This window comes from Caretta caretta, chromosome 19 (assembly GCF_965140235.1).
Source record: "Caretta caretta isolate rCarCar2 chromosome 19, rCarCar1.hap1, whole genome shotgun sequence".
In the NCBI taxonomy this organism is placed as follows: Eukaryota; Metazoa; Chordata; order Testudines; family Cheloniidae; genus Caretta; species Caretta caretta.
Genome location: NC_134224.1, coordinates 19,013,060 through 19,040,759, shown reverse-complemented (window position 1 = coordinate 19,040,759; position 27,700 = coordinate 19,013,060). Strand labels below are relative to the sequence as shown.

The following is a 27,700-nucleotide window of genomic DNA, read 5'->3' as shown; positions in this document are numbered from 1 at the left end:
GGGGTGGTGGTCGGGGGCAGTCAGGGGCAGAGATTCCGGGGTCCTGCCCCCTCCCCTCCCCTCCCCCCCCTCCATCAGGGAACAGGGAGAGGGGGCAGGGGTCCCAGGAGGGTGGGGGGTGGATAGGGGGCAGGGGCAGGGGCAGCCTGGCACAGCCTCCCCTAACCAGTCCTCTATACAATTTCCAAAACCTGATGTAGCCCTCAGGCCTAAACGTTTGCCTGCGCCTGCAACAGAGAGTGTATTTCCATTGACAAGTGACATATCCCCGAAAGGAACTTCCTTCTGCCTGCAGATAGTAAGGAAACACTAGCCGCCACCACATTAACCTTCCTCATGGCATAACAAATTAGAACTTAATTAGAACTGCAGCAACATCAGCTGATATTCAGGGTTGACGCATGCATAGGTTAGGTGTGTGCTGTGCCTTACGGGGGAAGTAATTTAGATGATTAAGGGTCTGGATGGATTAAGATTTAAACTACAGTGACTCAAAAAGTCCCCATGCCCTTTTAAGTCATGGAACTTAGAAACCTCCAACTCAAACACTGGAAGATCAGGAAATGCTCACTTAAGGTGCTGCTGCACACCACACAACTCTGCCTCTGTGTGGACGCATATAGGAACATCACAGCACCCTGGCCAACAAAAGCTGACATTTTCCGTGTGCCCATAGCACCAAGCTAGGGTTCCTATTCATACAGTCTGATGGAATGGGCAGTGGGCTGCATGGCAACATCACAGTTAATACGAATTCATAATTATTTTAAAAAATGTTTTTAAGTTAAATTAAATAAAATTAAGCAGTACTTTTGTTGCAAAGTCTAAAATAACCTGGTCAAACTAAATTGGTGGAAGTCACTGTCCAAGCACCTGGAACCAGAATTTGCTGAAGTGTTGAACAAGTTTTTGATGGCAGTAGTCTCTTCTGTAGGTTCAAAGATATTTTCTTCAGTTGAGTTTATTCAACTAGTTCAGTTCAATGATAAGTTCATTCAAAGTTAAGAAACCAATTGGGAGTTGAAAAAACAGGAAAGCTTGGTTTCCCCTTCCAATCTATGAATAAAAACTAGGTTTAAGAGGATGAGATCTACTAATTCTAAAGTAATGAAGGACACGGAGTATTGTAAGCAAGACAAGAGAAGTAATTCTTCTGCTCTGCTCTGCACTGATTAGGCCTCAACTGGAGTATTGTGTCCAGTTCCGAGTGCCATATTTCAGGAAAGATGTGGACAAATTGGAGAAAGTCCAGAGAAGAGCAACAAAAATGATTAAAGGTCTAGAAAACATGACCTATGAGAGAAGATTGAAAAAATTGGTTTTAGTCTGGAGAAGAGAAGACTGAGAGGGGACAACAGTTTTCAAGTACATAAAAGTTTGTTACAAGGAGGGAGAAAAATTGTTCTTAACCTCTGAAGATAGGACAAGAAGCAATGGGCTTAAATTGCAGCAAGGGCGGTTTAGGTTGGACATTAGGAAAAACATCCTAACTATCAGGGTGGTTAAGCACTGGGATAAATTGCCTACGGACTTTGTGGAACCTCCATCATTGGGAATTTTTAAGGACAGCTTGGATAAAAACCTGTCAGGGATGGTCTAAATAACATTTAGTCCTGCCTTGAGTGCAGGGGACAGGACTAGATGACCTCTCGCAGTCCCTTCCACTTCTAGGATTCTATGGTGACCAGAAACAACTAGTTCCATTCAATAACTACAGATAATACTTCCTTTGTTTAATAAATCAGTTTTATTTGCAAAGCATGTTTTGATAAATGTTCTGATAAGAAAAAAATTTATGTAACCAGCACATTTAAGGTAGTTTTATTGAGCTAATAAAAATACTTTAAAATGCTGTTTGTGTGTATTTTAATTGAATTTTCATCCAAATACAGCTTAATGCAAATTGCAAGTTAATAATTAATCTGTTAAAAAAGTATCATCCACCATTTTCTAATATAAAATGTGAAAATTAAGAATCTGAATAAATTTAAATTAAGTTACATAATTTCTTAAATGAGCATGCACAGATATAATTTATCCTCCTGGTCAGCAAAAGGAACCACCAAATTTAACGTAAAGGCTATATTTAGTAGCAAATCAACACATTTTAGTGGTTACCAAGCAATGAGAATCATCCCTGCATTAGCAAAAATTAAAAAGTATAAAGGTAAAACACAATTCAAGTCAAGGTTTCTGGCTTGTTGATTTAAAGTCGCTTTGACTTAACCTACCCTGAGCAGCACTGATGTGGGGAGATGTGCTGCTGATTGGTGGTGCTCACACTGACTTGCCTTTTCTCCTTACTGCCACCTGCACAACCACAATTAGAGATGCTAACAATACATTAAAGATCTTAATACATTTTGATTGTTGTTCTGCAATTTAGCCAAATATTCCCCACCTCCCAAAGAATGTTACAAGGAGTAATGTCCCAAAGAGGGGCTGCATTAAGGTTGTATTATGTGTGAAGCAGCAGCTCAACTTGGGAGACCGTCACTGAGCAGTTCCTCGTTTCCAAGTGCTTACGGCTGGGGTTCTGAAGTCCCATGTGGCCAAAGAGCACAGAGACCTAAAGGCCCTGTGCAGCAGCAGAATCCTCAAAGTTTCTTGTAAATGAATGCAGCTCTTCAAATCACTCAACTTAATTCCTCCAGCTCCTCATCATTTAAGTTGCTCTTCCTGCTCTTTTGTTTGTTAATCTTTCTTGTAATGTGGATGCCTAGAACAGATCTCAATATTCCATAGGCAATCTTCTCAGGCCTATAGTTGGAGGGCCTGGGGAAGGCAGACAACGTCTGTGACTAAGCACCAAGACACATGGTGAGGGACAGAGCCAGGAACAGGCATCTTGACATCTATACAAAATTGCACTGGGCTCATTTTCTTTGCAAACCTGCCTAATTAGCTGTCCATTATCACCTTTAGTCTCTTTCAGCATTACTGATATTCCGGTTTTTATTCTGTTTCAGATTAAATTTCCCCCTTATGGATTAACTCACCTTTTCCAAACTGAACCTCGTTTTGTTTTCTGCTTTTGTTTTTAAGCGCTCTATCCCATTTGTATTACGTATTTCTCTGCTCGCATGGCATTTGCGGCTTCTCACAATTTAGTATTCACTAATGAATGTTTAGCAAATTTCATGTGTTTATTCTCTTTTCTAGATCATTACCCAAAGACGACAAGGCACAATAGCAACCTTCAACTACCTGAAAGTGGGTTCCAAAGAGGATGGAGCTCGGCTGTTCTCAGTGGTGGCAGATGACAGAACAAGAAGCAATGGTCTCAAGTTGCAGAGGGGGAGGTCTAGGTTGGATATTAGGAAACACTATTTCACTAGGAGGGTGGTGAAGCACTGGAATGGGATGCCTAAGGAGGTAGTGGAATCTCCATCTTTAGAGGTTTTTAAGGTCCGGCTTGACAAAGCCTCGGTTGGGATGATTTAGTTGGTGCTGGTCCTGCTTTGAGCAAGGGATTGGACTAGATGACCTTCTGAAGTCTCTTCCAACCCTAATATTTTATGATAAGTCCTCTGTCAACTCTACATATTACCATTTATCATCATCCCTTACCATCAGGCCTGCAGCCAGTTTTCAATCTACACAATAGTGTTCATATCAGAGTCAATTTGAACAAATTTCTGAGCATAATTTCACGAGACGTCATCAAATGCTTTGCCAAAACCCAGAACATATCACAACTTCTGCATTCTATTCACCCACCAATTGTGCCATCTGGACCTGTTGATTGGTATATGTTCACATTGTTCATATATTCCCTTACCTGCTCTTTGTAAACAGCAATTTTTACAAGGTCTTCCCTTATTTCCAAGTTGACCAAAACATAAAAGTTTGGACAAAACAGTTTTAGAAGAAAATGGCTCTCTTAGCCACCTCTGAAGCATTATTTGGTGCTTTTTTCCTCCACCACGTACACTTCTAAGAAGAGCTCTTCCCATTCATATTAGCCTCTCTGGATAGTATCTTTTTGCTGCCCTTCTCTTTTTCCTGCAAGTCTTAATGGATTCTGGTTTGTTTGGTTACATCAGTGTTTCATAGAGGTTTTTCTCAAGACCTCATTTTATTTGAGCATTTCTTTGCAAAGCCATATTGTCTGCTTCTTGTTCTTTGAATTCTGAGGTCAGCTGCACTTTAATCATGGCAGGTTTTAGGATTCCCCAAATTTTTCCACCCCAATGGATTTATTGCTTCTTCCAAAAGTGTCTTACTCACTAGATTCAGTTCCCCAGGTGGTTTTCCTGAATTCAATACCTTTGTGGAGCTGCATTCTGTGATCCCATTTCTTATTATGGAGAGTCAAGGAGCTGGTGCTTCCTTGTACTAAGTTTCCCTTTTATTCTCACATTCTCAACGAACTCCCTCTTACTGGGAGAGCAGAACCAGACATGGGTATTTAAAGCCCTATGAGCACCGTATCCTGTGGCTTCAAGTACTGTGGAAAAATTCCTAGGTCAGTTCTTATTCTTACTTCTAGTCCCAAGGGGCTGGAGAAGTGTCGATGCAATTTCTCATGTACACCAGTACTAAGTGTAAAACGTTGCCATTCAGACTTGGCAGTGTTTGACACTCACTTTGCATAGGTGTAATGACTTCACAAGGCAGTGGCAAATCAATAACAACGAACACTAATTTTACAGCCTTTATCTGACCACGATGAAGGCTTGGACTACACTAGGAAGTTAGGTCGGTATAACTACGTTGCTCATGGGTAAGAAAATCCACCCCCCTGAGCAATGCAGTTAAACTAACTTAAGTCCCCTACCCCCTGGTGTAGACTGCACTAGGTCAAGGGGACAATTCACCAGTCAACCTAGCTACTGCCTCTTGGGGAAGTGGATTACTTACACTGACAGGAAAACCCCTTGTGACAGACCCCAGCGTATACTCTGGACTGTTGAACAGTGGTGTCCCCTTAACTCTATAGCCTAGGGTGCCTTTTATAGTGCTCTGCTCTCATCTCCAGGTTGTAACTCTGCTCCTTTTCCTTCTCCTCCTCCTCAGCCTCTTTGGCTTTCAGCTCCATGGCTCGCCTGTGAGCCTCAGCTTCCAGTTGCCTCAGGGCTCCTTTATGGGCTTCTCCTAAAGCAGCAGCAGCTACTGCTGCTTCTCTCTCAGCTCTAATGCCTTCATTTTCAGTTTAATCTCTGCTTCTTTTAACCAATGCTTGCGTTCATTTGCTCTCTTTCAACTTCAATTTGGTCATATCCATCTTTGTAGCTGCTGTACCTTTGCTCATTTTTTATGCGTTTCTGTTCCTATTTCCCTTTCCCGAAATAAGCAAACAGAAAACAAAACTGTAACCCTTCGATTGTTTTCAGCCACCACACTTGAATTTCACTTAAAATTGCTACACCAGTGCTTAAAGTGCAAACTTCACTCAGAACGACAAGCTGTGCATATACCCTGCTCCTCGCTGCACCACTGTGACATTCCCCAGGGTACAATCTGGACTGTTGAACAACGGTGTCCCCTGAACTCTCTAGCCTGGAGTGCCTTTTACACTGCTTCACTGCCAGAGCAGCTACGCCTGGTCTGCTTGTGAAGCCTTCAGTATGTAAATTCACTCCCAGCTAAATACACAAGCACTCTAACCAGTCACTCAAATTACATATAGGGCAACACCCGCCACTTCTTAGTCTCAATCTTGTTCCCCGAGAAATGTGTCTTGTACTGTCCAGTACACTGCTGAACAATGCAAGCTCATAGAAAGTTCGTCATTTCAGCAAAGGAAAATGATAATGCACCAAACTTGTTATCCCAAATGGAGTTTCTCCACACACTTTAACACACACACACACACTGGTTAAAATGAAACAAACATTAACTATAGAAAGATTTTAAGTGATCATGCATAAAAAGGTCAGTACTGGTTACAAAAGAAAATAAACACAGAAGCTACTTCCTAACCTTTAACTATCGAATGGCGTCTAAAGCAAGAGACTCTTTCACCACAAGTTGTCATAGTTCACAGTCTGGATTTTCTTTCAGCCAGGGACCACTCTGTCAGTTCAGAGTCAGGTGTCCTTTGACGTGATGAGCAGAGAGGTAGGAGGAGAGGTGAGTTGGAGGTCTCTCTCTCTCTCTCTCATACCTGCCTCCCCACTGTGAGGATCCCCCTCCCCCCATTGGGGTGTAGTGACACATCTACAAGGGACTATGTGAGGGCTGAACGGTTCCTGAGATGCAATGCAAGTTTCATATTCACACCTTCCCCCTGCAGGAGAATGGTTGCTTAAGCAAGTGATAAGTATCAGTAAAGTCAAGGGGGCTGTCTGGGGGTGCCAGTGTGTCTTTATCTCTGAAAAATGGTTTGTAAGTGTTACCCAGACTTAAAACATTTCTCTAACAACCATACAGTAGAATATCAACTTCAGAGTTTTCTACTCATATTTCAATGGGATAATAATGTTCAGCGGATTAAGAGTTTTCAAATGATACCTCAAGGCAAATTTTGTACAAAGCAGATCATAATCTTGTAAGAGTGGTGATCATAACAGCATAGACGGTCACGCCCTCCTGCTGGCATAGGCAGAATCTTCACTGAAGCGCTACAGTGGTGCCACTGTGGTATTTTAAGTGTGGACAAGCTTAAAACTCATCTGTGCCTCTGAGCTATAACCCAGCGTGATCCTCTACCCGCTGAGCTTAATACTTCATGGCTTGTTTTAATATTGCACTTCTCAGACCCAGCAATCACAAGCTGTATCTCAGATCTCTACAGGAGAGCTGGGATCCAGATAGCTCGGTTAGTATCAAGTGCTCAGTAAATCTGTAAAGATTGAAGTGTTCTATAACCTAGCCACTAACTACAGAAAAACATGCAGAGCTTTCCGACTAGTCTAAACAACTGAACCTTAAAAAGGACAGTTAACTTAAGGTCATGTGTTGGGAACAAACATTTCTTCACCTTTACCAACAATACTAGATTAGAAAAAGTGAACATTTTTGAAATCCACTTTGCCTGTCACTATCTTTGCTCTTTTTACAGCCCTATGAAGTTGACCAATGAAAATCAGTGAAGTCAATTGCATTTTCAGGTTCTTGATGTCACAACACATCCAGCCTTTACTCATGGTACAGCCAGATGTTTTACATACCCGTGCGTGTTGGAATATAGGCCCTGCAGAACGATTGAAAGATGAAGATTTTTCACCTTGAAGTTGCTGGCTGTAATATATGGCTTATGGCAGAAGGGCAGGATAAGCGATTACAAGACCAGAAAGAATCGGAGCAGGGATGCCAAGGCATCCGAGTAGCACTTCAGAAGAATCCCAATGAAGGAATCACTTAAGGTGTTAAAAATCTGCTATTTGACTATGGTCGCACTCTGCACTATACAACACATACAAGACATAATCCCTGTCCCAAGGATCTTACATTCTATACAGACAAACAATATACTGCAGACAATACTAGGTGATGAGAGATACATCAACAAAGTGCTTAAAATAAGTCTGAAGACTTACTAGGTTCTTTCACCACGCCACCCCCAAATTGGGTTGGTTATGTTGTACAGTAGAAAAAAATTGTGAACTATAACTGGACTGTGGCTTGGGAAGAATACAATTAAATAAGTTCCAGAACACGCATTGTTAAAAGGGAAGAGAGGGTATTTTTGATACCATAACCAAAATATGGACCAGCAGATCAAATACAATCTCCTGTGAGTCAGGGGCAATTTTCCCTTGCTGGCCAAAGATCCTGCAACATCGTATACTGTAAACCAGTGAACAATGACCCCCAGTTCCTCTGGTTCTCTTCACCAGACCTCAGATTCTTAATGCTCCAATTTCTTGCTTAGCAGCATTATTTTGGCTCCCCCTACTTTGTAACCTTTGGCTCCCTGAATGGTTTTGTTCCCACTGCTGAACTCTAGACAAGAGAGAAGCATTACTTTTATTGTAAAAATATTACAACGTAAACTATAGTAACAAACCCCTGCAATAAGCAGCTCAGAATCAGTCTAATACTACTTACTTTGCATTAAACATTTGGGCTCCCCAGGCATTAGTTAAATGAGCTTCTGCTTACAAAACCAGGCTCCTGGAGCACTTCTGACAAGGAGGACTGCTGGTCAGAATCCGAGACCAGCTATACTAAAACCTTCAATAGCATATGTACTTTTAGGGGATAAGCAGACAACATTTAAGTTTAGTAAAATAAGGCTTTGCACAAAGTAACAGTTTTGGAAATATTTGCATTTATTTTTTTAAATTGTAGATGAACATAGTGTTTTGTTTGGGATTTACCCACATTCTAGAAAGATGAATTCAGACTCACCAGATGCAGAGAAGTGCTGTTAGGATGAGAGGAAGGGAGAACCTCTCTTATGAGGGGAGACAAACAAGCCAAGTTCCTTTAAGTCTAGCAAAATGAAGGCTTAGAGGGAATAAGGTTGCCTCTAAATACATTGGAGGGAAGGGGTAAACACAAGGGATGGAGAAGAGCTCTCGAAGCTAAAGGACAATTCTGGCACAAATGGGGATAAACTGGCCATGAATAAATTTAGGCTGGAAATTAGAAGACGGTTTCTAATCATCAAAGGAGTCAGGTTCTGGAACAGCCTTTCAATAGGAGTAGTGGGGGCAAAACACCTAACCAGTTTTAAGATGGAGCGGGCAACGTTTATTTACATGGACTATATAAATGGCTACCTCTGAGAGCAAGAGACTAGACTTGCTGACCTGGAAGGTCCCTTCCAGTCCTATGTTCCTAAACCCAATCATCATGCCACCATGTTGCTGACAGATGCACAGCACAGCTTCCTGACTGGGATCCAGTGCATGTATACAAAGGGGACTTCGCATTTCATCAAAATCAGTTACAAACATTAAGGGTTGTGGTTAAAGGCTGGGGGCTGGATCACTGTTAATAAAAAAAGAAAAGTGCGTGTCAGGGAAGAAAGGGTCACTTTGGGGCGCACAAAGAGAGGGAAGGGTCACTTCGAGGTACAAATGGAGGGGGAAGACTGGGAAAGGAAGCAATGGAATTCAATTCCCCATCAACAGATGGGTTAAATCCAATCTCCTTCTGCATGCATCTAAAATGCTTACTACATCTATTTTCATACCTCAATTAGTTTGTCTCCTTTGACTACATCCAGATGCAAGCCAGGGGGAGGTTTTCCTGCCCTGGAAAATAAGGAGAGAAATAAATATTGATGTGCAGTATTGTTAACATTGTACCATCGTTCTATCAATCCCAAACAAATCCAAACTGAAGCAGGTTTACTGTGAAAAATAATAGTCCCACAAGTGTCCTGTATGTGAGGTCCTAGATTTGTTTTGCTTACAGATAAAAATAGGTCTCCCTACTTACCGAGTTATTCAGTTGCCACAGCACACTAAGGTTCGATGGGCTTGAAACACTCACCAGAAACCTGCTAGCCATCAAAGGAAACCAACCAACCAGATAGATACAAGGACGAGCGGGGTAGTGTTGCCATTAACGTCTTCCTTGGATAATGCCAGGTGAGAAACGCAGCCAGCTCCCAGCTTCTGGAACTGGAGAGGGGCTGCGGTTCCTAACAAAGGCTGTCCCTGCACCCTGCTTGGAGACTTCCATCTTTTGTATTAACTTCTAGCTAGTAGATATCTGAAATCTGAAGCCCCCTGCCTATCCCTTCAGCTGCTAGAAGCAAGACAGTGGTTTCCCCATCCCTGCATTTTAAAACCTCCTGATTGTTGGGGAAACAGTGAGGGCACATCTCGGGTACTCTACTCCTCCTCCACTAGGAATATCTCCATTGCTTGCCTCTGGTGCTGTTCAGACGTTCTACACACCTCCATGATTCTCAGCTATATGCTGCCCACCAATTTCTGAATAGCTGGAGTGTAAGAGACCAGAGTCTCTGCTACTGTTGGGAAGCTCTGTACAAGAGCAGTGATGCTGGAGCATTGCCTGCAGACTTGGGAAAGAAATTTGTAATTGGAGTTCTCCTCATGGATTACCTGCAGAGGTCAATGTTTTGGGGATGTGCTTCAGAACCCTCTGGAAAACAGTGTGTTGGGGGCTGTGTATGTGCCTTTCCAGATCCAAAACATTTGAAAGAAGTACACAAGAAATCACAGCCCTTATCCCTCATTTCCTTTCCTCCAAAATTTAGCAGAAAATCTTTGTATCAAAGACCTCTCTTTGTATACAGTCTGATCAGCCACTACCATAGCCTCCTAAAGACTCACTTCTGCTGTTATGCCTACAAAACACTGGCTGCTGCTCATAGCTAGGCAAATGAGAAGCTTTGATTGTCTTTTTCTACTCCTTCCTTCTCCTACTCTTTGCTCTTACTAATGTTACGCTTCCTGCCATTCCCCATCCTCTTTCTACCCGTAAGGGGGAAAAAACAAACAAAAAAAAAAACAACCCCCCCACTTACACACGAAAACACACAGCTAACAGAATGGTGCCAATTCATTGCACGTTGTATTTCCCTCCTCTGCCCTTTGTACCTGAGGCTTTGTCCACACTCCACTTTCTTCATTAAAAGTGACGTCGCTCAGCGATGTGAAAAAAAAAAAACACGGAAGTTTTAATGACAAAAAGCACTGGTGCGGACAGCACTTTGTTGGCAGGAACTGCTCTCCCATCGACGAAGTTACTGCCCCTCGTGGGGGTGGTTTCATTTGGTCACCAGGAGAGCTCTCTCCCGGCAACAAAGAGCGGCTACACGGCTTACCTTACAACGGCACAGCCATGCCGTTGTAAGGTGTGCAGTGTAGACTTAGCCTTAGATTCTAAGCCCTTCCGTATAGGAACCTTTTCCTACCGATATTTGTATAACGCCCAGCACAATGAGACCCTAGTCCTGGCTGGGGCCTTCTGGCACCACCAGAATAAAGGCATTTATCGTTAACAAGAACATGTGGAAACCTTACAATTCTAGTAGAATCTGACACTCACTGGAAAAGACTAGATCAGAACTCAGAATCTCAATTGAGGCTGCCAAGTTCAGGTTCCTAAGGAGACAAGGTGGGTGATGTAATATCTTTTATTGGACCAACTTCTGCTGGTGAGAGAGACAAGCTTTTGAGCTCCAAAAGCTCTTCTTGAGGTCTGGGAAAGCCCCAGTGTCACAGCTAAATGCTAGGTGGAACAGGTGGAAAGAGGGGGTTAGTGGGTTATGAAATTAAACTAAATTAATAACTGGTAGACACTAAAAATCATGGTCTGAACAGAGACACTGGATTTATGGTTTCTTTCAACAATCTAACCCACCACCCCCTTTTTGTTTTAAAGATTGCAGAGGTGTTAATGGGCCACTCTACCTTGAATGGTCCCTTGCAATATGTTTAGTATAAGTAGCACAATCTGTTCCACCTTGCATTTAGCTGTACCTTTCCCAGACTTAAAGAAGAGCTCAGTGTGGCTCAAAAGCTTGTCTGTCTCACAAACAGAAGCTGGTCCAATTAACACTGCACGTTCAGGTTCTGTCAATCTCGATAGGGAATTCAGCCTGTTTCTGGAAAGACACGAGATCTGGAAGAGGTGGAATAGAACCAGAGACTTCAGTTAAGCTCAGAATCTGAGTACCCGCAACGGATGTGCCCTAGTTAAAACTACCAAGACCATGTGCTCTTTGCTGTTACACCTTCCTGACGACACTTGAGATCAGAGGTACAAAAAAGAAAAAACAAGGAAATTCCTGGCTGCAATCTACTAAGGTGCATCTGTGGGCAAGTCTACGTTACAAAATTAAGTCGACGTAAGTTAGTTAATGTACACCCACTGCAGTGATTAAACCGGTTTGCATGTCCGCACAAAGCTCCTTCTGTTGGCGGGGTGTGTCACCATCAGGAGTGCTTGCACTGATTTAACTGTGAGTGTGGGAAACTGCCAGCCCAAGCCCCAGGGTGGTGGGGCTCTCGCCGTCAACCACCTGGGGCTCACAGCCAGAACAGTCTGATGTAAGCAATGCCGGGTCTACACACTACATCGACCTAAGCACTACACCTCTCGTGCAGGTGGGGTCATTGAGTCGGTGTAGCGGGTGACTTACATCAGCAGGAGCAACGTTGTAGTGTAGACACTTAGAGTTAGATCGACATAAAGCAGCTTACATCGATGTAACTCTGTAGCGTAGGCCAAGCCTGTCAGGCCATTTCTCATTTTTGCCTTTAGCGAAGAAGTCTAGCTGGAGCATGCCACCTCTTTGAATGATCAAGATCTTTCAGAGACCATTTATGAAGTGAGCTGTGGCTCACGAAAGCTTATGCTCAAATAAATTGGTTAGTCTCTAAGGTGCCACAAGTACTCCTTTTCTTTTTGCGAATACAGACTAACACGGCTGCTACTCTGAAAACTACTAAGACTGTTTGCTAGAACAGTGTGTTTTCCAGGAAGATGGCCAGCAAGCCTTCCTGATACAAATACACCATTCTCAAAGCAGAACTCTCTCTTTGCAAAAGAGGCATGGGAAAGCTTCCCTTGATGACTGATATACTACATCAGTGTGGTGTTCTCCACCAGGATTATTACTGTTCTGAACATAGGGACGAAGTGACTTGAGGGTCAAGTGAATTTCTCTTCAAACTAGCAAAAAAACAGAAGTAGTTTTGGCACCTTAGAGACTAACAAATTTATTTGGGCATAAGCTTTCGTGGGCTAAAACCCACTTCATCGGATGCATGCAGTGGAAAATACAGTAGGTAGACATATACATAGAGAACAATAAAAAAAGGTGTTGCCATACCAACTGTAATGAGACCAATTAACTAAGGTGGGAGAGCTGTAGCACCAGTGTGAACGAGGTGTTGCTTTACTGTGCTCTGATCAGCCTCCGGAAACATCCCATAATTCCCCTTATCGTCGTTTGGAATCAGCTGTAGGAATGAGGAAATGCCCTTTCAAAGTTCCGTTTCTGACAGCCTCTGTGTGTGTGTGTGTGGGGGGGGGGGGCAAGGGGGTCTGCTGCTCTCTGAACTTACAAGACAGCATGCTGAAATGTTTCAGAGTAACAGCCGTGTTAGTCTGTATCTGCAAAAAGAAAAGGAGTACTTGTGGCACCTTAGAGACTAACCAATTTATTTGAGCATAAGTTTCGTGAGCTACAGCTCACTTCATCGGATGCTCTCTCCCCCCACATACACACAACACACTCCACTCCCCCATTTGAAAAAGCATGTTGCAGCCACTGGCATGCTGGGATAGCTGCCCATAATGCACCACTCCCAATGCCGCTGCAAGTGCTGCAAATGTGGCCATGCCGGTGCGCTTGCAGCGGTCAGTGTGGACAGACTGCAGCGCTTGCCCTACTGCGCTCTCCGACGGCGGGTTTACCTCACAGCGCTCTACACCTGCAAGTGTCGCCCTGCCCTCAGATGAACAAACGCTGCAGCAGGGGCTTTTGGAAACTCTCTCGGAGCTGCAGCAAGACTGCAGAGAATGATGCTATTCTAGTAATGACTGTAGCTTACACACTCTTAGATTCTTCCTGAGGGGAGGCTGAATGGGCATCTGCAAGTAAGAGTCTTGCTGAGAACCCTGAATCAATCCTACAGAGTCTGGAGGAATACTGGCGGCTCAGGGTCACCAGATGAAATCGAATTTTCAGATGCATTTGTTCAGAATGCTGAGATCTGGAAAGGGACAGATTTCCTTCGTTTTTGAGAACGAAAGTCATAGGAATAAAAGTCATAGGAATAAAATTCTTTCTGTAGGAAACAGTGGATGAAATTTCATGGCCTGCGTTATGCATGCCAGACTAGATTTACCAATGTACAGCTCCCAGTTGAAGACGGAAAATGATGTCGTCCTTTAGAACTGTTCTAGAAGAGGATTCCTGAAGAAGGACGAGGTACCAATTTCAATTGGATAGGGTTCGTCTCCCATTATGACTCATTTGCTCTGTTAAGTAGTTGCCTCATTTTACACTCCTGGTGGGTGAAGAGATACCTGTGTGTAGCCTGGCTTGGTTGGTTCAACCTGTAAAGCATTTTGGCATTCTCCATGAAGAAAACTCCTATTGCCAAAGCCCAGTGTGCTCCACAGTAAAGTTAATTTAAATCATGAGGCTTCTATGATATTCTGTGATATTCCAGGGCAACAGAGTGAAGATTTTACAACAGCATCAAAAATGAAATTGAAGTTTGTATTGTATTATTTTCCTATAATTCAGTCAGTACAATATTCCTTGTTAACTTGATTGGTTGCATTTATTTTATGCTACCATTGCATTTTCAATAGGCTTCAGGTTTCTGTACTGAAAATACATTACTGCACTAGCAGCCGGGGGAAAGGTGCCAGGCCTGGCAACAGGGCAAGGCACAGTGCAAGTTTTCAGCATCTAGGGAGGCAGTTTGGGATTGTTGGCTAAATACACTGGCTGGAAAGAGATCAGCAATGGAATGGTTAAAAGGACACCATCAATTTTAAAGTCAGACTTCTATCTGAAATTTTTGTATCTAGAATCGTTAGAAGCAATCCCCAGTATCACTAACAAAGATTACTGATTTGTCTGTTTCACCGTTTGCTGCATTACTCAGAAAACATGGAGAGCTCATGTGGATTCTCTCTCAGGTTCAGCAACAAGGTGTTGATCAGCAATAGAAGCAGCAAAGCTGAAACTGAAACAGCAGTAGACAGGAGTGTGCGCACAGAGAAAGGTGAGGGAAAAAGGTCTGAGCCCTTACATGTTTAAGGTTGGTGCTTTCAGGCCCAATCAAGAGATGTTTATAAACAGAAAACAGAAATTCTCAAAAATTGAAGGGATGCTAATTATAGCATGCTTTATTATATAGCTTAATTTTTTTAAAAATCAGTTAAAAAATTCAAGTTGACAGTATCCCTTTCACAATATTCAGACTCATCTTTAGGTTGAGTGTTAACACAACATTAAGATAAATGGGACAGTTCACACTTCTCAGTGCTATTATTTGAGGTTAACAACAGTACATCAGGTTTCAGAGGAACAGCCGTGTTAGTCTGTATTCGCAAAAAGAAAAGGAGTACTTGTGGCACCTTCGAGACTAACCAATTTATTTGAGCAACACCCATTTTTTCATGGTTTGTGTGTATAAAAAGATCTTCTGTACTTTCCACAGTATGCATCTGATGAAGTGAGCTGTAGCTCACAAAAGCTCATGCTCAAATAAATTGGTTAGTCTCTAAGGTGCCACAAGTACTCCTTTTCTTTTTGCGAACAGTACATCAGTAACCTGCAGTTCACCTTCGAAGAACTCCTTGCAACAATAAGGTCTTGTCTAGATTAGATATTTAAAAAAAGAAAAGGAGTACTTGTGGCACCTTAGAGACTAACCAATTTATTTGAGCATAAGCTTTCGTGAGCTACAGCTCACTTCATCGGATGCATACTGTGGAAAGTACAGAAGATCTTTTTATACACACAAACCATGAAAAAATGGGCGTTTACCACTACAAAAGGTTTTCTCTCCCCCCACCCCACTCTCCTGCTGGTAATAGCTTATCTGAAGCTATCAATGTGTATGATAATCAAGGTGGGCCATTTCCAGCACAAATCCAGGTACATGATACAGTTCTGTGGTGACCTAGAATCCTATTTTCGACGTCTCCGACTCAAGGAATATTTCCAACACACCTCTGAACAACATACTAATCCACAGAGACCTCCCTACCAACACTACAAAAAGAAGGATTCTAGGTGGACTCCTCCTGAAGGTCGAGACAGCAGACTGGACTTCTACATAGAGTGCTTCCGCCGACGTTCACGAGCTGAAATTGTGGAAAAGCACCATCACTTGCCCCACAACCTCAGCCGTGCAGAACACAATGCCATCCACAGCCTCAGAAACAACTCTGACATCATAAACAAAAAGGCTGACAAAGGAGGTGCTGTCGTCATCATGAATAGGTCGGAATATGAACAATAGGCTGCTAGGCAGCTCTCCAACACCACTTTCTACAAGCCATTACCCTCTGTTCCACTGAGAGTTACCAAAAGAAACTGCAGCATTTGCTCAAGAAACTCCCTGAAAAAGCACAAGATCAAATCCGCACAGACACACCCCTGGAACCCCGACCTGGGATATTCTATCTACTACTCAAGATCCATAAACCTCGAAATCCTGGGCACCCCATCATCTCAGGCATTGGCACCCTGACAGCAGGACTGTCTGGCTATGTAGACTCCCTCCTCAGGCCCTACGCTACCAGCACTCCCAGCTACCTTCGAGACACCACTGACTTCCTGAGGAAACTACAATCCATCGGTGATCTTCCTGATAACACCATCCTGGCCACTATGGATGTAGAAGCCCTCTACACCGACATTCCACACAAAGATGGACTACAAGCCGTCAAGAACACTATCCCCGATAATGTCACGGCTAACCTGGTGGCTGAACTTTGTGACTTTGTCCTCACCCATAACTATTTCACATTTGGGGACAATGTATACCTTCAAATCAGCGGCACTGCTATGGGTACCCGCATGGCCCCACAGTATGCCAACATTTTTATGGCTGACTTAGAACAACGCTTCCTCAGCTCTCGTCCCCTAACGCCCCTACTCTACTTGCGCTATATTGATGACATCATCATCTGGACCCATGGAAAAGAAGCCCTTGAGGAGTTCCACCATGATTTCAACAATTTCCATCCCACCATCAACCTCAGCCTGGTGCAGTCCACACAAGAGATCCACTTCCTGGACACTACAATGCTAATAAACGACGGTCACATAACCACCACCTTATACCGGAAACCTACTGACCGCTATTCCTACCTACATGCCTCCAGCTTTCACCCAGACCACACCACACGATCCATTGTCTACAGCCACGCTCTGCAATACAACTGCATTTGCTCCAACCCCTCAGACAGAGACAAACACCTACAAGATCTCTATCAAGCATTCTAACAACTACAATACCCACCTGCAGAAGTGAAGAAACAGATTGATAGAGCCAGAAGAGTTCCCAGAAGTCACCTACTACAGGACAGGCCTAACAAAGAAAATAACAGAACGCCATTAGCCATCACCTTCAGCCCCCAACTAAAACCTCTCCAATGCATTATTAAGGATCTACAACCTATCCTGAAGGATGACCCAACACTCTCACAAATCTTGGGAGACAGGCCAGTCCTTGCCTACAGACAGCCCCCCAACCTGAAGCAAATACTCACCAGCAACCACATACCACACAACAGAACCACTAACCCGGGAACCTATCCTTGCAACAAAGCCCGTTGCCAACTGTGCCCACATATCTATTCAGGGGACACCATCACAAGGCCTAATAACATCAGCCACACTATCAGAGGCTCGTTCACCTGCACATCCACCAATGTGATGTATGCCATCATGTGCCAGCAATGCCCCTCTGCCGTGTACATTGGTCAAACTGGACAGTCTCTATGTAAAAGAATAAATGGACACAAATCAGATGTCAAGAATTATAACATTCATAAACCAGTCGGAGAACACTTCAATCTCTCTGGTCACGCAATTACAGACATGAAGGTCGCTATCTTAAAACAAAAAAACTTCAAATCCAGACTCCAGCGAGAAACTGTTGAATTGGAATTCATTTGCAAATTGGATACAATTAACTTAGGCTTGAATAGAGACTGGGAGTGGCTAAGTCATTATGCAAGGTAACCTATTTCCCCTTGTTTTTTCCTACACCCCCCTCCCCCCAGACGTTCTTGTTAAACCCTGGATTTGTGCTGGAAATGGCCCACCTTGATTATCATACACATTGTAAGGAGAGTGGTCACTTTAGATAAGCTATTACCAGCAGGAGAGTGGGGTGGGGGGAGAGAAAACATTTTGTAGTGGTAAACACCCATTTTTTCATGGTTTGGGTGTATAAAAAGATCTTCTGTACTTTCCACAGTATGCATCTGATGAAGTGAGCTGTAGCTCACGAAAGCTTATGCTCAAATAAATTGGTTAGTCTCTAAGGTGCCACAAGTACTCCTTTTCTTTTTGCGAATACAGACTAACATGGCTGTTACTCTGAAACCTGTCATATTTAAAAAAGGTATTTTTAAAATGTGTTAGCTGTTAAAATAAAACTTGTCCAGCCCACATCTTTAATGTGTTAACTTCAAATCAGGCCACTTATTTGGGTCTCTAAATGTAGATTTAGGAGCCTAAATTTAGCCACCCCTTTCATAAAATTTTGGCCTACATTACTATATAGATCCCAGTGCCTGGCTTGTAGGGCATGGTGGAATTTCCTGAACTCTGAAGGCATTCATCCTCTCCAGATAACACTGTGACATCTCCACCAGTGAAAGCTTGACCTTGGCTCAAAGATACTTGTGAAGTGCAATTTGTATCTTTAAATGTTCCAGTTTACACCAAATTTCCTAGCAGTGCCTTGAGGCCCCAACTACTTGCTTCTCCAGACTTGCTTGCTGAAACCAACTATTCCCTTGCCAACTGCCTTCTGATGAACCGAAGTTTCAAGTTTTGTATCACACACACACACACACACACATTATATTTCATACACAGATAACTGAGGTTCACCCTGCAGGATAAACACAACTCAGGGGTCACCTGAAACTTTTGGATAGTGAAGGATTCAAATAACCAGGAGTTCAGGAACACTGTACAGCTGAAGGCTGTTCCTGCAAATCCTCTCAAGCCAAGGGAGGCATAATTGGAGGACAGTTTGCCATGTTTCATAGAATCATAGAATATAAGGGTTGGAAGGGACCCCAGAAGGTCATCTAGTCCAACCCCCTGCTCGAAGCAGGACCAATTCCCAGTTTCCTCTGTATACATATGATTTACATACCCAGCTTTTATAAACCCACCACTGTGCTTATGTCAAGACCTTGTGGTCCATGTTTCAGTCCAGAAGAAATTAAAACTAAGTTTATGACCAAGAATTTATAAACAAACAGGTACCAGCATAGTTTATAACAAAGCTTTTAAACAAAGCATGAAATTCTCAATCTTTACTGCAGACTGGTACTTCAAGATCAGAAGAAATAAAAAAGTCCACCTGCAAGCAGGGCTCCTCCCCACAACGGGTTAAAGCACAAACACCAATGGTGGCGTGTGCCTGACACTCTGTATTACAAAGACCCCATTCTGAGTTACTTAGAACATGGCCGAACTTTAAACACAGGGGCTGAAATTTTACATTCTGGGTGCCTGCCACATGCTGAATTTTTTTTTGAAAGTGTTAGTAAAAAGCTGTTTTCAAGAGAAAAGTTAGGCAAACCAACATTTTCCTGGTGCTAAAATATTCTTTCAATGATTTAACTGAAGTTTTATTACCTGCATGCTTTGGAGGAGGAACCTGAAATGTGGCAGGGACATTGCTCGTGTGTCAGAGATGCAGCTTTTGCTGTTCTAGTGTAAATCTAGCAAATTTGGATGAGTTAAAAGCCTCTGAAAAATTGCAGTTCGCACATGCTTCTGGAGAGGTTTGTTAAAAGCCAGCAGCATTCTTCTCTAAAGGTTCTGTCTGCATCAAGTATGCTCCATCCCCACACAGTTTCTGTGTGGTGTGGTAACTGGACTGAGCATGCTCAATACCAGAACTAAGGAAGGCGTTTCCTACAATTGCTTCTCCCACCCACTGCAGGCTTCTAAGACCAGATTTCAGTCCGTAATGCGTTTTTCATGACCATGAATTTGGTAGGGCCCTACACATGATAGATGGTGCTCAGGAAATGAGTCAGGGTTTTGCAGTGAATGTGCGTGGCCTGTAGGACCCCTACCTTGTTTATTGCAAATGGGAAGGTGTGTCGCAAAAGAGGCACGGGATTGAAAGAAGAGAAAGGATGGTCTCCTGGTTAAGAGACAGTTGAATGACACCCTGGAGAACTGGATTCTACACTTGCCTGTGCCACAGAGTCCCTATGTGGCTCTTAGCAAGTCACTTAAACAAAAGTTTTCACAAGTGATCACTAATTGGGTTTTTCATTTTCTGGGTGCTGACTTGAGACATTTGGGCCCAGATTTGCAGAAGCGCTGAGCGTTCACAGCTGCAAGTGAAGTCAATGATCACTCTCTGCTTTGAGCGTATGACGTGCTATAAATATGCTAAGTACACTGAAACATCAGGCCCAAACCATCTGAATTTAGGCATCCATGATTAGCTGATACTTAACAATTTTGGCCTTAATCTCCCTGTACTACACCCCTATTTTATAGGTGGAAAACTAACACCATCTTGCCTCACAGGAGTGCTCCTTAATGATTATGAATCTCTCAGATACTATGACAATGAGAACGCTAGAAGAGCCCATAAGTAAATTAGTAGTTTTGTATTAAGTGCAAGGTTTACATGGTGTGCAGTAAATAAAGCATGCGACGATACAAAGCGATGAGAAGGATAAAAAGCAATATTGAACAGAGACACATTCGGTGAGCACTATCCACTGAATACCGCTGGCGTCTTGTGGAAGAAATAACAGGTGATCCTGCCAGCAAAGACTTGATCACATGCATACGAACAAGGGTCGGAATTAGGCTACAACTGGCATTTCCTGATTTTTGAGTGCTTGACTTTGCCACTTCAATGTTTTTACCACCGTTTTCTCCTAGGCAATTTAAAGTTTTACTAAGCACAGAACTCGAATGTATTGAAGAGAACAATCCTGCACTGTGCAAGGATGACGGTGTGGGTGACCAAATAGGCCTTTGCTATCTTTAGCTTCAAAAGAACAAGACCAACCAAGTCCATAATGCTTTCACATCCTACCTGTGCATTCCCCCTGACAGTCTCCCCCTCAGCATAATAAAAAAAACCACGGCCACTTTCAAGTTAACAGGCTTCTCACACTGTGCATGCCAAGGCCTTTGCTTACTCTGTCCCAACTCCCTATTTTTCTAAGATCGTGGGGAAACAAACACATAACGCCGCTTCTGAAACACGCCTGTTATTTCAGCCGCTACGTTAAACAGGAAACAGAACTCCCGTCTGAAGTTGCGGTGAGACATTGGCCATCCGCGCTTTGCACACGTGCGGGCAGGTGAGCAGCGGCCGGCCGCTCCCGCCGTGCCCTGCTCCACCGCGCACCCGCCCTACGCACCCGGGGGGGGGGGCGTTTATTAATGTTGCGGGGGAGGAAACTGAGGCAGGGGGAAGGAAAGCGCTTTGTCCCAAGCCGCAGCAGGAGGCGGGGGCAGAGCCGGCCGGGGCAGAGCCGGGGCAGAGCCCGGCAGCCCTGCCGCAGCTCGGAGCGACCGGGCGGCGGCACGCACCGAGCACAGACCCCGCACACCAAGGCTGGCACCTTGGCCGGCAACCTGCTGAACGGGAGGCTCCGCCACGCCGCGGCCAAGCCCCCAGCCCCGGAGCACGGCGGCCGGGCCGGCCCCGCTCCGCCGCCCGCGTCCCGCCCCGGGCCCCGCCGCGCTCACCAGCTCGGGCAGTCGAACAGCGAAAGACCGCCACAAGAATTCGCGTTCGCCGCCATCTTGGATATGCCCCATTCAAGCGGGCCCGGGGCAGGCTGGGAATCAGGAGGACCGGCCTGGAGGCTATCCCGGCATACAGCGCGCGCCGCTCCCGTCACAGTGAGAGTGAGTGTCCCGGGGGGGGGCGGAGTGTCGGGGGAGGGGGCTGGGGGGGGCGGAGTGTCCGGGCCCGGGGCTGGGGGGGCGGAGTGTCCGGGGCTGGGGGGGCGGAGTGTCGGGGGAGGGGGCTGGGGGGGGCGGAGTGTCCGGGCCCGGGCTGGGGGGGGCGGAGTGTCCGGGGAGGGGGCTGGGGGGGCGGAGTGTCCGGGCCCGGGCTGGGGGGGGCGGAGTGTCGGGGGAGGGGGCTGGGAGGGGGCGGAGTGTCGGGGGGGGGCGGAGTGTCCGGGCCCGGGGCTGGGGGGGCGGAGTGTCGGGGGAGGGGGCTGGGGGGGGCGGAGTGTCCGGGGAGGGGGCGGAGTGTCGGGGGAGGGGGCTGGGGGGGGGGCGGAGTGTCCGGGCCCGGGGCTGGGGGGGCGGAGTGTCGGGGGAGGGGGCTGGGGGGGGGGCGGAGTGTCCGGGCCCGGGGCTGGGGGGGCGGAGTGTCGGGGGAGGGGGCTGGGGGGGGCGGAGTGTCCGGGCCCGGGGCTGGGGGGGCGGAGTGTCGGGGGAGGGGGCTGGGCGGAGTGTCCGGGGAGGGGGCGGAGTGTCGGGGGAGGGGGCTGGGGGGGCGGAGTGTCCGGGGCTGGGGGGGCGGAGTGTCGGGGGAGGGGGCTGGGGGGGGCGGAGTGTCCGGGCCCGGGGCTGGGGGGGCGGAGTGTCGGGGGAGGGGGCTGGGGGGGCGGAGTGTCCGGGGCTGGGGGGGCGGAGTGTCGGGGGAGGGGGCTGGGGGGGGCGGAGTGTCCGGGCCCGGGCTGGGGGGGGCGGAGTGTCCGGGGAGGGGGCTGGGGGGGCGGAGTGTCCGGGCCCGGGCTGGGGGGGGCGGAGTGTCGGGGGAGGGGGCTGGGAGGGGGCGGAGTGTCGGGGGGGGGCGGAGTGTCCGGGCCCGGGGCTGGGGGGGCGGAGTGTCGGGGGAGGGGGCTGGGGGGGGCGGAGTGTCCGGGGAGGGGGCGGAGTGTCGGGGGAGGGGGCTGGGGGGGGGGCGGAGTGTCCGGGCCCGGGGCTGGGGGGGCGGAGTGTCGGGGGAGGGGGCTGGGGGGGGGGCGGAGTGTCCGGGCCCGGGGCTGGGGGGGCGGAGTGTCGGGGGAGGGGGCTGGGGGGGGCGGAGTGTCCGGGCCCGGGGCTGGGGGGGCGGAGTGTCGGGGGAGGGGGCTGGGCGGAGTGTCCGGGGAGGGGGCGGAGTGTCGGGGGAGGGGGCTGGGGGGGCGGAGTGTCCGGGGAGGGGGCGGAGTGTCGGGGGAGGGGGCTGGGGGGGGCGGAGTGTCCGGGGAGGGGGCGGAGTGTCGGGGGAGGGGGCTGGGGGGGGGGCGGAGTGTCCGGGCCCGGGGCTGGGGGGGCGGAGTGTCGGGGGAGGGGGCTGGGGGGGGGGCGGAGTGTCCGGGCCCGGGGCTGGGGGGGCGGAGTGTCGGGGGAGGGGGCTGGGCGGAGTGTCCGGGGAGGGGGCGGAGTGTCGGGGGAGGGGGCTGGGGGGGCGGAGTGTCCGGGGCTGGGGGGGCGGAGTGTCGGGGGAGGGGGCTGGGGGGGGGGCGGAGTGTCCGGGCCCGGGGCTGGGGGGGCGGAGTGTCGGGGGAGGGGGCTGGGGGGGGCGGAGTGTCCGGGCCCGGGGCTGGGGGGGCGGAGTGTCGGGGGAGGGGGCGGAGTGTCGGGGGGGGGGCTGGGCGGAGTGTCCGGGGAGGGGGCGGAGTGTCGGGGGGGGGGGGCTGGGCCGTAACTGAACCACCCACCTCATTAAAGCCAAAATGGAAATAACTTCGAGAGAAAAATAAGTGACTGGCGCACTTGGATCCTTTTCCTTCGGGGTGGGGCCTGCTGTGTTTCACCGAGGTTATCTGAACGCAACGTCCGTGCAGAAGCGCGCTGCAGGCAGCCGGCGGCGGCGGTCCGGGCGAGCCTTAAGCCGGGCAGCGGGGCTGCGGGGCGCGGTAACTCTCCGGAGGGGTAGGAAGGGGGGAGGAGTAGAGAAGGGATTCTCAGATTTTTATCCTCCCCGTTGAATGTACCTGGGCTGTAGCATGTACGGGGAGGCTAGTAGCTCCGGCAGGGGCAGGAGGGTTTTCCACTCCCGCGAAGGATAGCCAGAGGGGGTAGAGGTTGGGCTACACCCCACTTCCGGGGTAGAGGCTGGTGGCTCTGCCCTGTTAGAAAGCAGTTTTTAAAAAGGAACCTGGAGCCACCCCTGGGCCCAGCTCAGAATGGAAACCACGCCAGGGACAGGAAGAGGCACAGCAGGGCAGCTGGGACTGCTACGCTCACCTGCAGCATGAGCATGAGTTGCCTTTGCCTATTTGCTCTGGTGGGAGCTGAACTTCAGAACCTCCCCCCTACTAATGGAAGGAAGAGGTCATACAGGAAAGTGAAGAGGGTGGAATGGTACAGAGAAGGGTGAGACCGCCTGTTCTAGGAAACAGTTATTAGGGGGCAGCTGAGCTCCTGCTTTGAGTGCTATCCCTTCACTTCAGAAAGAGAGGCCTGTGTTCCAACTGCCCCCTTGGTTAAAAAGCTCAGTCTGGAGTCAAAGGTGCATGGGAAGTAACCCTCTGCCACAGTCCCACGGGTGAGAGCTTAGCAAGCAGCAGTCTCCGGGAAGATGGGTTGATAATTGCTCTCCCAAAGAACAAAAACAGTGAGTTAGTACCAATAGGCAGAAGGCTGCCAAGCACCAGACTCTGGTTACATCATCTGCAACCAACCACAGAAAAAGGAAGCTTGGATACTAAACACTTAAGTAGTAGCAAAGGCTACAGCTTTCTAGACTATTCTGAAACTGCAGCAACCATGGCATAGCCCCCAGTGTGGAAACATACAGAGGCCACTTTGAAAAGCAGCGGTTTGTTTTCATACATGGGCCCACCACACTGAAGAGTCACTTCCCAATCATCAATACTGCATAGATAACACACTGTCCATGGAGGAGGCAAAGTCTTGGATTGTTTAGTAGCAATACCTGATGATGTAAGGAGCAGCATGCACTGATGTCTCTTGCCTCTTAAGTCAGAAAGGGTGGGATGAGCTCTCCCAAGAGTATTTAGAAGACAGTGATGCTCGGCGGATCTTTCAATGTACATGATACAATCACAGAACTGGAAGGGACCTCGAGAGGTCATCTAGTCCAGACCCCTGCACTCATGGCAGGACTATTATCTAAACTGTTCAGTGACAGGCCAAGTTCAGTTTACTTTTAACTGAAGTGTAACTAACAGTTTCAGCATGGAAATCTTGTACACCACATAAATGTGAATTATTGCTCACTTTAGATTACCTTTAACTACATTAAAGATCTAGCACTACAGAAATGAACAGTGGAAGTGCCATGAGTAAGAGTGGTTGGAATAAGAAAAGGAGTACTTGTGGCACCGATGAAGTGAGCTGTAGCTCACGAAAGCTCATGCTCAAATAAATTGGTTAGTCTCTAAGGTACCACAAGTCCTCCTTTTCTTTTTGCGAATACAGACTAACACGGCTGTTACTCTGAAACCAGTGGTTGGAATGAAGACAACCTTCTACCCTACCTAGAAAGGTCAGCTTCAAGAAACATGTTTTGAAGCTTTAGTGAATAAGTATCATTTTCTCCAGCATAAGGAGTTTGTCTACTTCAAACTGTATGAGAAAGACGATTGATCAAAGACTTTTTAAAATGTTTATTGACAGTTATTGGATGGAAGGATGGTGCAATAGTGCAAAAAATTGTGCAATTATGACAACACATTCCCTCTGCAGTTTTCACATTTAGTTTAGTATTTTAACTAAGACAGACATGGAATAAAGATTAAATACAAAATGGGCCAGTATGTTGCAGTTAACCACACAATGATGAGCTTTAGCTACAATCTTATTTTTCCATCAGTGCATTTCAGTTCAGAACCACATTGAGGAATGGGGGTAGCAGGTAAGCGCTATCCAGCCCTATTACAGAACACTAAGTAGAACCAGAGATCTCTTCCACAGAAAGACTTAGTCAAGCAATACCCTCTGCCAATCTAAAACTACTACTGAGTTACTAAACCAAATGTTTTATCCCTTACGAACAGAAGATTAAGAGTATTAGATGTGCATGACTGGTATTTGTTCACAAAACGCATACCACCTGTTCTAGGACCAGTTCCACACGGCTAACTAGTAACAGAGCTTTTCAAGGGTCATTTCTAAACAATTCAATTTGGCCGAATGCAAACTAGAAAGAAAGTTCAATAAACCCTTGGGCTCAGTTTCCAACCTTGAATGGCTCTCTCCACCACCATTAAAAATGTGAAGTTGTCACATTGACTAGTTAAAAACTAAATGGGTAGTTACAGATTTTAGGGTTGCCTATGCCACAGGGCATTTCAATAGCAATTTTTTAATTCTACACACGTGGTGGGGGTGCCGAGTGGGAAGATTTAAGTGTTTGATAACAGTAAGCCACCAGCTATAGTCTCACTGGGGAAGAATATATTGTTAGAGAATGTTATGTTAAATGCTGCATTGTCACCACAAACACGGATGTGAAAAAACCCACCACCAAACATTAATAAAAACAGTTACAATTATCTATAGACTAAACTGATCGGTCACTGAGCCCACTAGCAGTTCCAACTTCAGCACTCATGCATTTTAATCCTTACCATTCAAAGATGTAATGGTAAAGTTTCTTTAGAAGAATTAAGAGCTATGGCCACCTGGAGACTAATCAAACCATGGGGCAAATATTAGAGATTTTAGGAATTGGTGAGTCAAGGTAAAGTGAGAATCAGCATTGTGCACTCTTTGGAAGTAATTCCTGTTTGCATCACTCCTACGAAGTCTAACTATACAGATAAACATGTTAGAAGAATTGTAGTGCCACTTGTCCAAAACAAGACATCTCCAATTACTGATCACATCCTTCGAGGTACAGTTGGGACAGGGAGTAATCACAATACAGAAAGCAAAAAAATACAAAATAGTTTAGTTACATAAAGCAATAGATTTGTACATAAACTGATAAATACTGTCTCCATTGTGCACTAATTCCAAGTACTAGTTATCTGCATGTTAGTTTCTAAATCTATTACTAGAGGACATTCTGGTTTGTGCTCTCTCAAGGTGGTCAATTCATTTCCAAGACTAGTCAGCCTGTTTTCCCAGGGGAAAACTCTGCAATGAAATTAGACTCCTTATGAGGACTTCATTTTGTTGCCTGCCAGGTAATGAGTCCTAAGATTACAGAAGCCACAGCAAGGCCAAGAATCAGGATGCAGATCTTCTTACGAGATTTCTTCTAATGAAAGAAATAGAACAAAAAATATTGACACTAAAACAGCAGATGACAGAAGACTCAATGAGTTTAGCTAATTACAGAGTTCTGGACAGGAGACAGCACGGAAAGTTGAAGCACAGCACGTGTAACCTGACTCAGGAGGAGAATGGAAAAAAATTCCCAGAGAACAGATTACACTTTGTTTAAATCAGAGTAGGATAATGTGCTCAAACCAAAAATGCTCAGTGCTAACAGCATAAAGAACTAGGAGGTAATGCAGTCAGAGCATGGTTGGACTCAACTCCTGCTGCTGGCAAAAAAGAGTGAGCCGTACTTGAAGCTGGCTGAAACAATAGCGGAGAGTGAGCGAGCTTGTGTTTTAAAATGATAGAACACACCAGCACGATTTCTACAGAAGTCATACCCCTCCCAGCTGTTAGGATTCTTTGAGGGCATCAATAAGGCATGATCAAAGACTAACCAATTTACCTGTGTATTGCGCCTCCCCTTGTGTGCCTGAAATGGCTGTTACAAGAAGCTTCTTGGAACTATGCAAATGAATTGTGGGTGAATTCATCACCCACAATTTCTGCTCTTTGAAGTAATGGCCTCTGCTCTCTGCGTTGTACTCTATCCCCATCCTGACCTGGAGGCTTGTAATATACCCGGTCATGACCACAGACATGCAGCTGTTTTACAGTTTACCCACAGCAGCCTTGTAGAGTCTCATTTGCCTTGGGAAACTCCCTACTGTGTCTAGGTAAGCATGACCAATGCCTACAACGCATGCAGACTCTAAACTCTTACGTTGGAGAGTCCAGCCCTGGTGTTGGTGAAATTGTGAAGAAGTCCCAAGGCACAATGATATCGCAAGCTGCTGGATGGCGAGAGCAGCTGCTGTTCTGTTGGAGTGGAAGCTCCAATGCCTTAGTTCAGGCCGAGAACGAACTGAGGAACAGCTACCACCA

At 46.4% G+C, this 27,700-nt stretch overlaps 2 protein-coding genes and 1 non-coding gene across 3 annotated transcripts in view; all 3 read right to left on the bottom strand.

Moving 5' to 3' along the window:
* Positions 1-21,501, bottom strand: part of PPP1R8 (protein phosphatase 1 regulatory subunit 8) — a 31,017-nt gene extending 9,516 nt beyond the window's left edge. The window contains exons 1-2 of the mRNA XM_048825906.2: positions 21,326-21,501; positions 9,089-9,149 (exon numbers count right to left, since the gene is read on the bottom strand). Of these exons, the coding sequence (XP_048681863.1) occupies positions 9,089-9,149; positions 21,326-21,381 (117 nt within the window). The 5' untranslated portion in view covers positions 21,382-21,501. The remainder of the gene's footprint in view (positions 1-9,088; positions 9,150-21,325) is intronic.
* Positions 6,616-6,780, bottom strand: LOC125624910 (small Cajal body-specific RNA 1). Its single transcript, XR_007353431.1, has one exon.
* Positions 21,502-25,140: 3,639 nt separating the features above from the next.
* STX12 (syntaxin 12) overlaps positions 25,141-27,700 on the bottom strand; it is a 30,262-nt gene continuing 27,702 nt past the window's right edge. Inside the window, exon 9 of the mRNA XM_048825912.2 lies at positions 25,141-26,753. Coding sequence (XP_048681869.1) covers positions 26,661-26,753 — 93 coding nt within the window. The 3' untranslated portion in view covers positions 25,141-26,660. The remainder of the gene's footprint in view (positions 26,754-27,700) is intronic.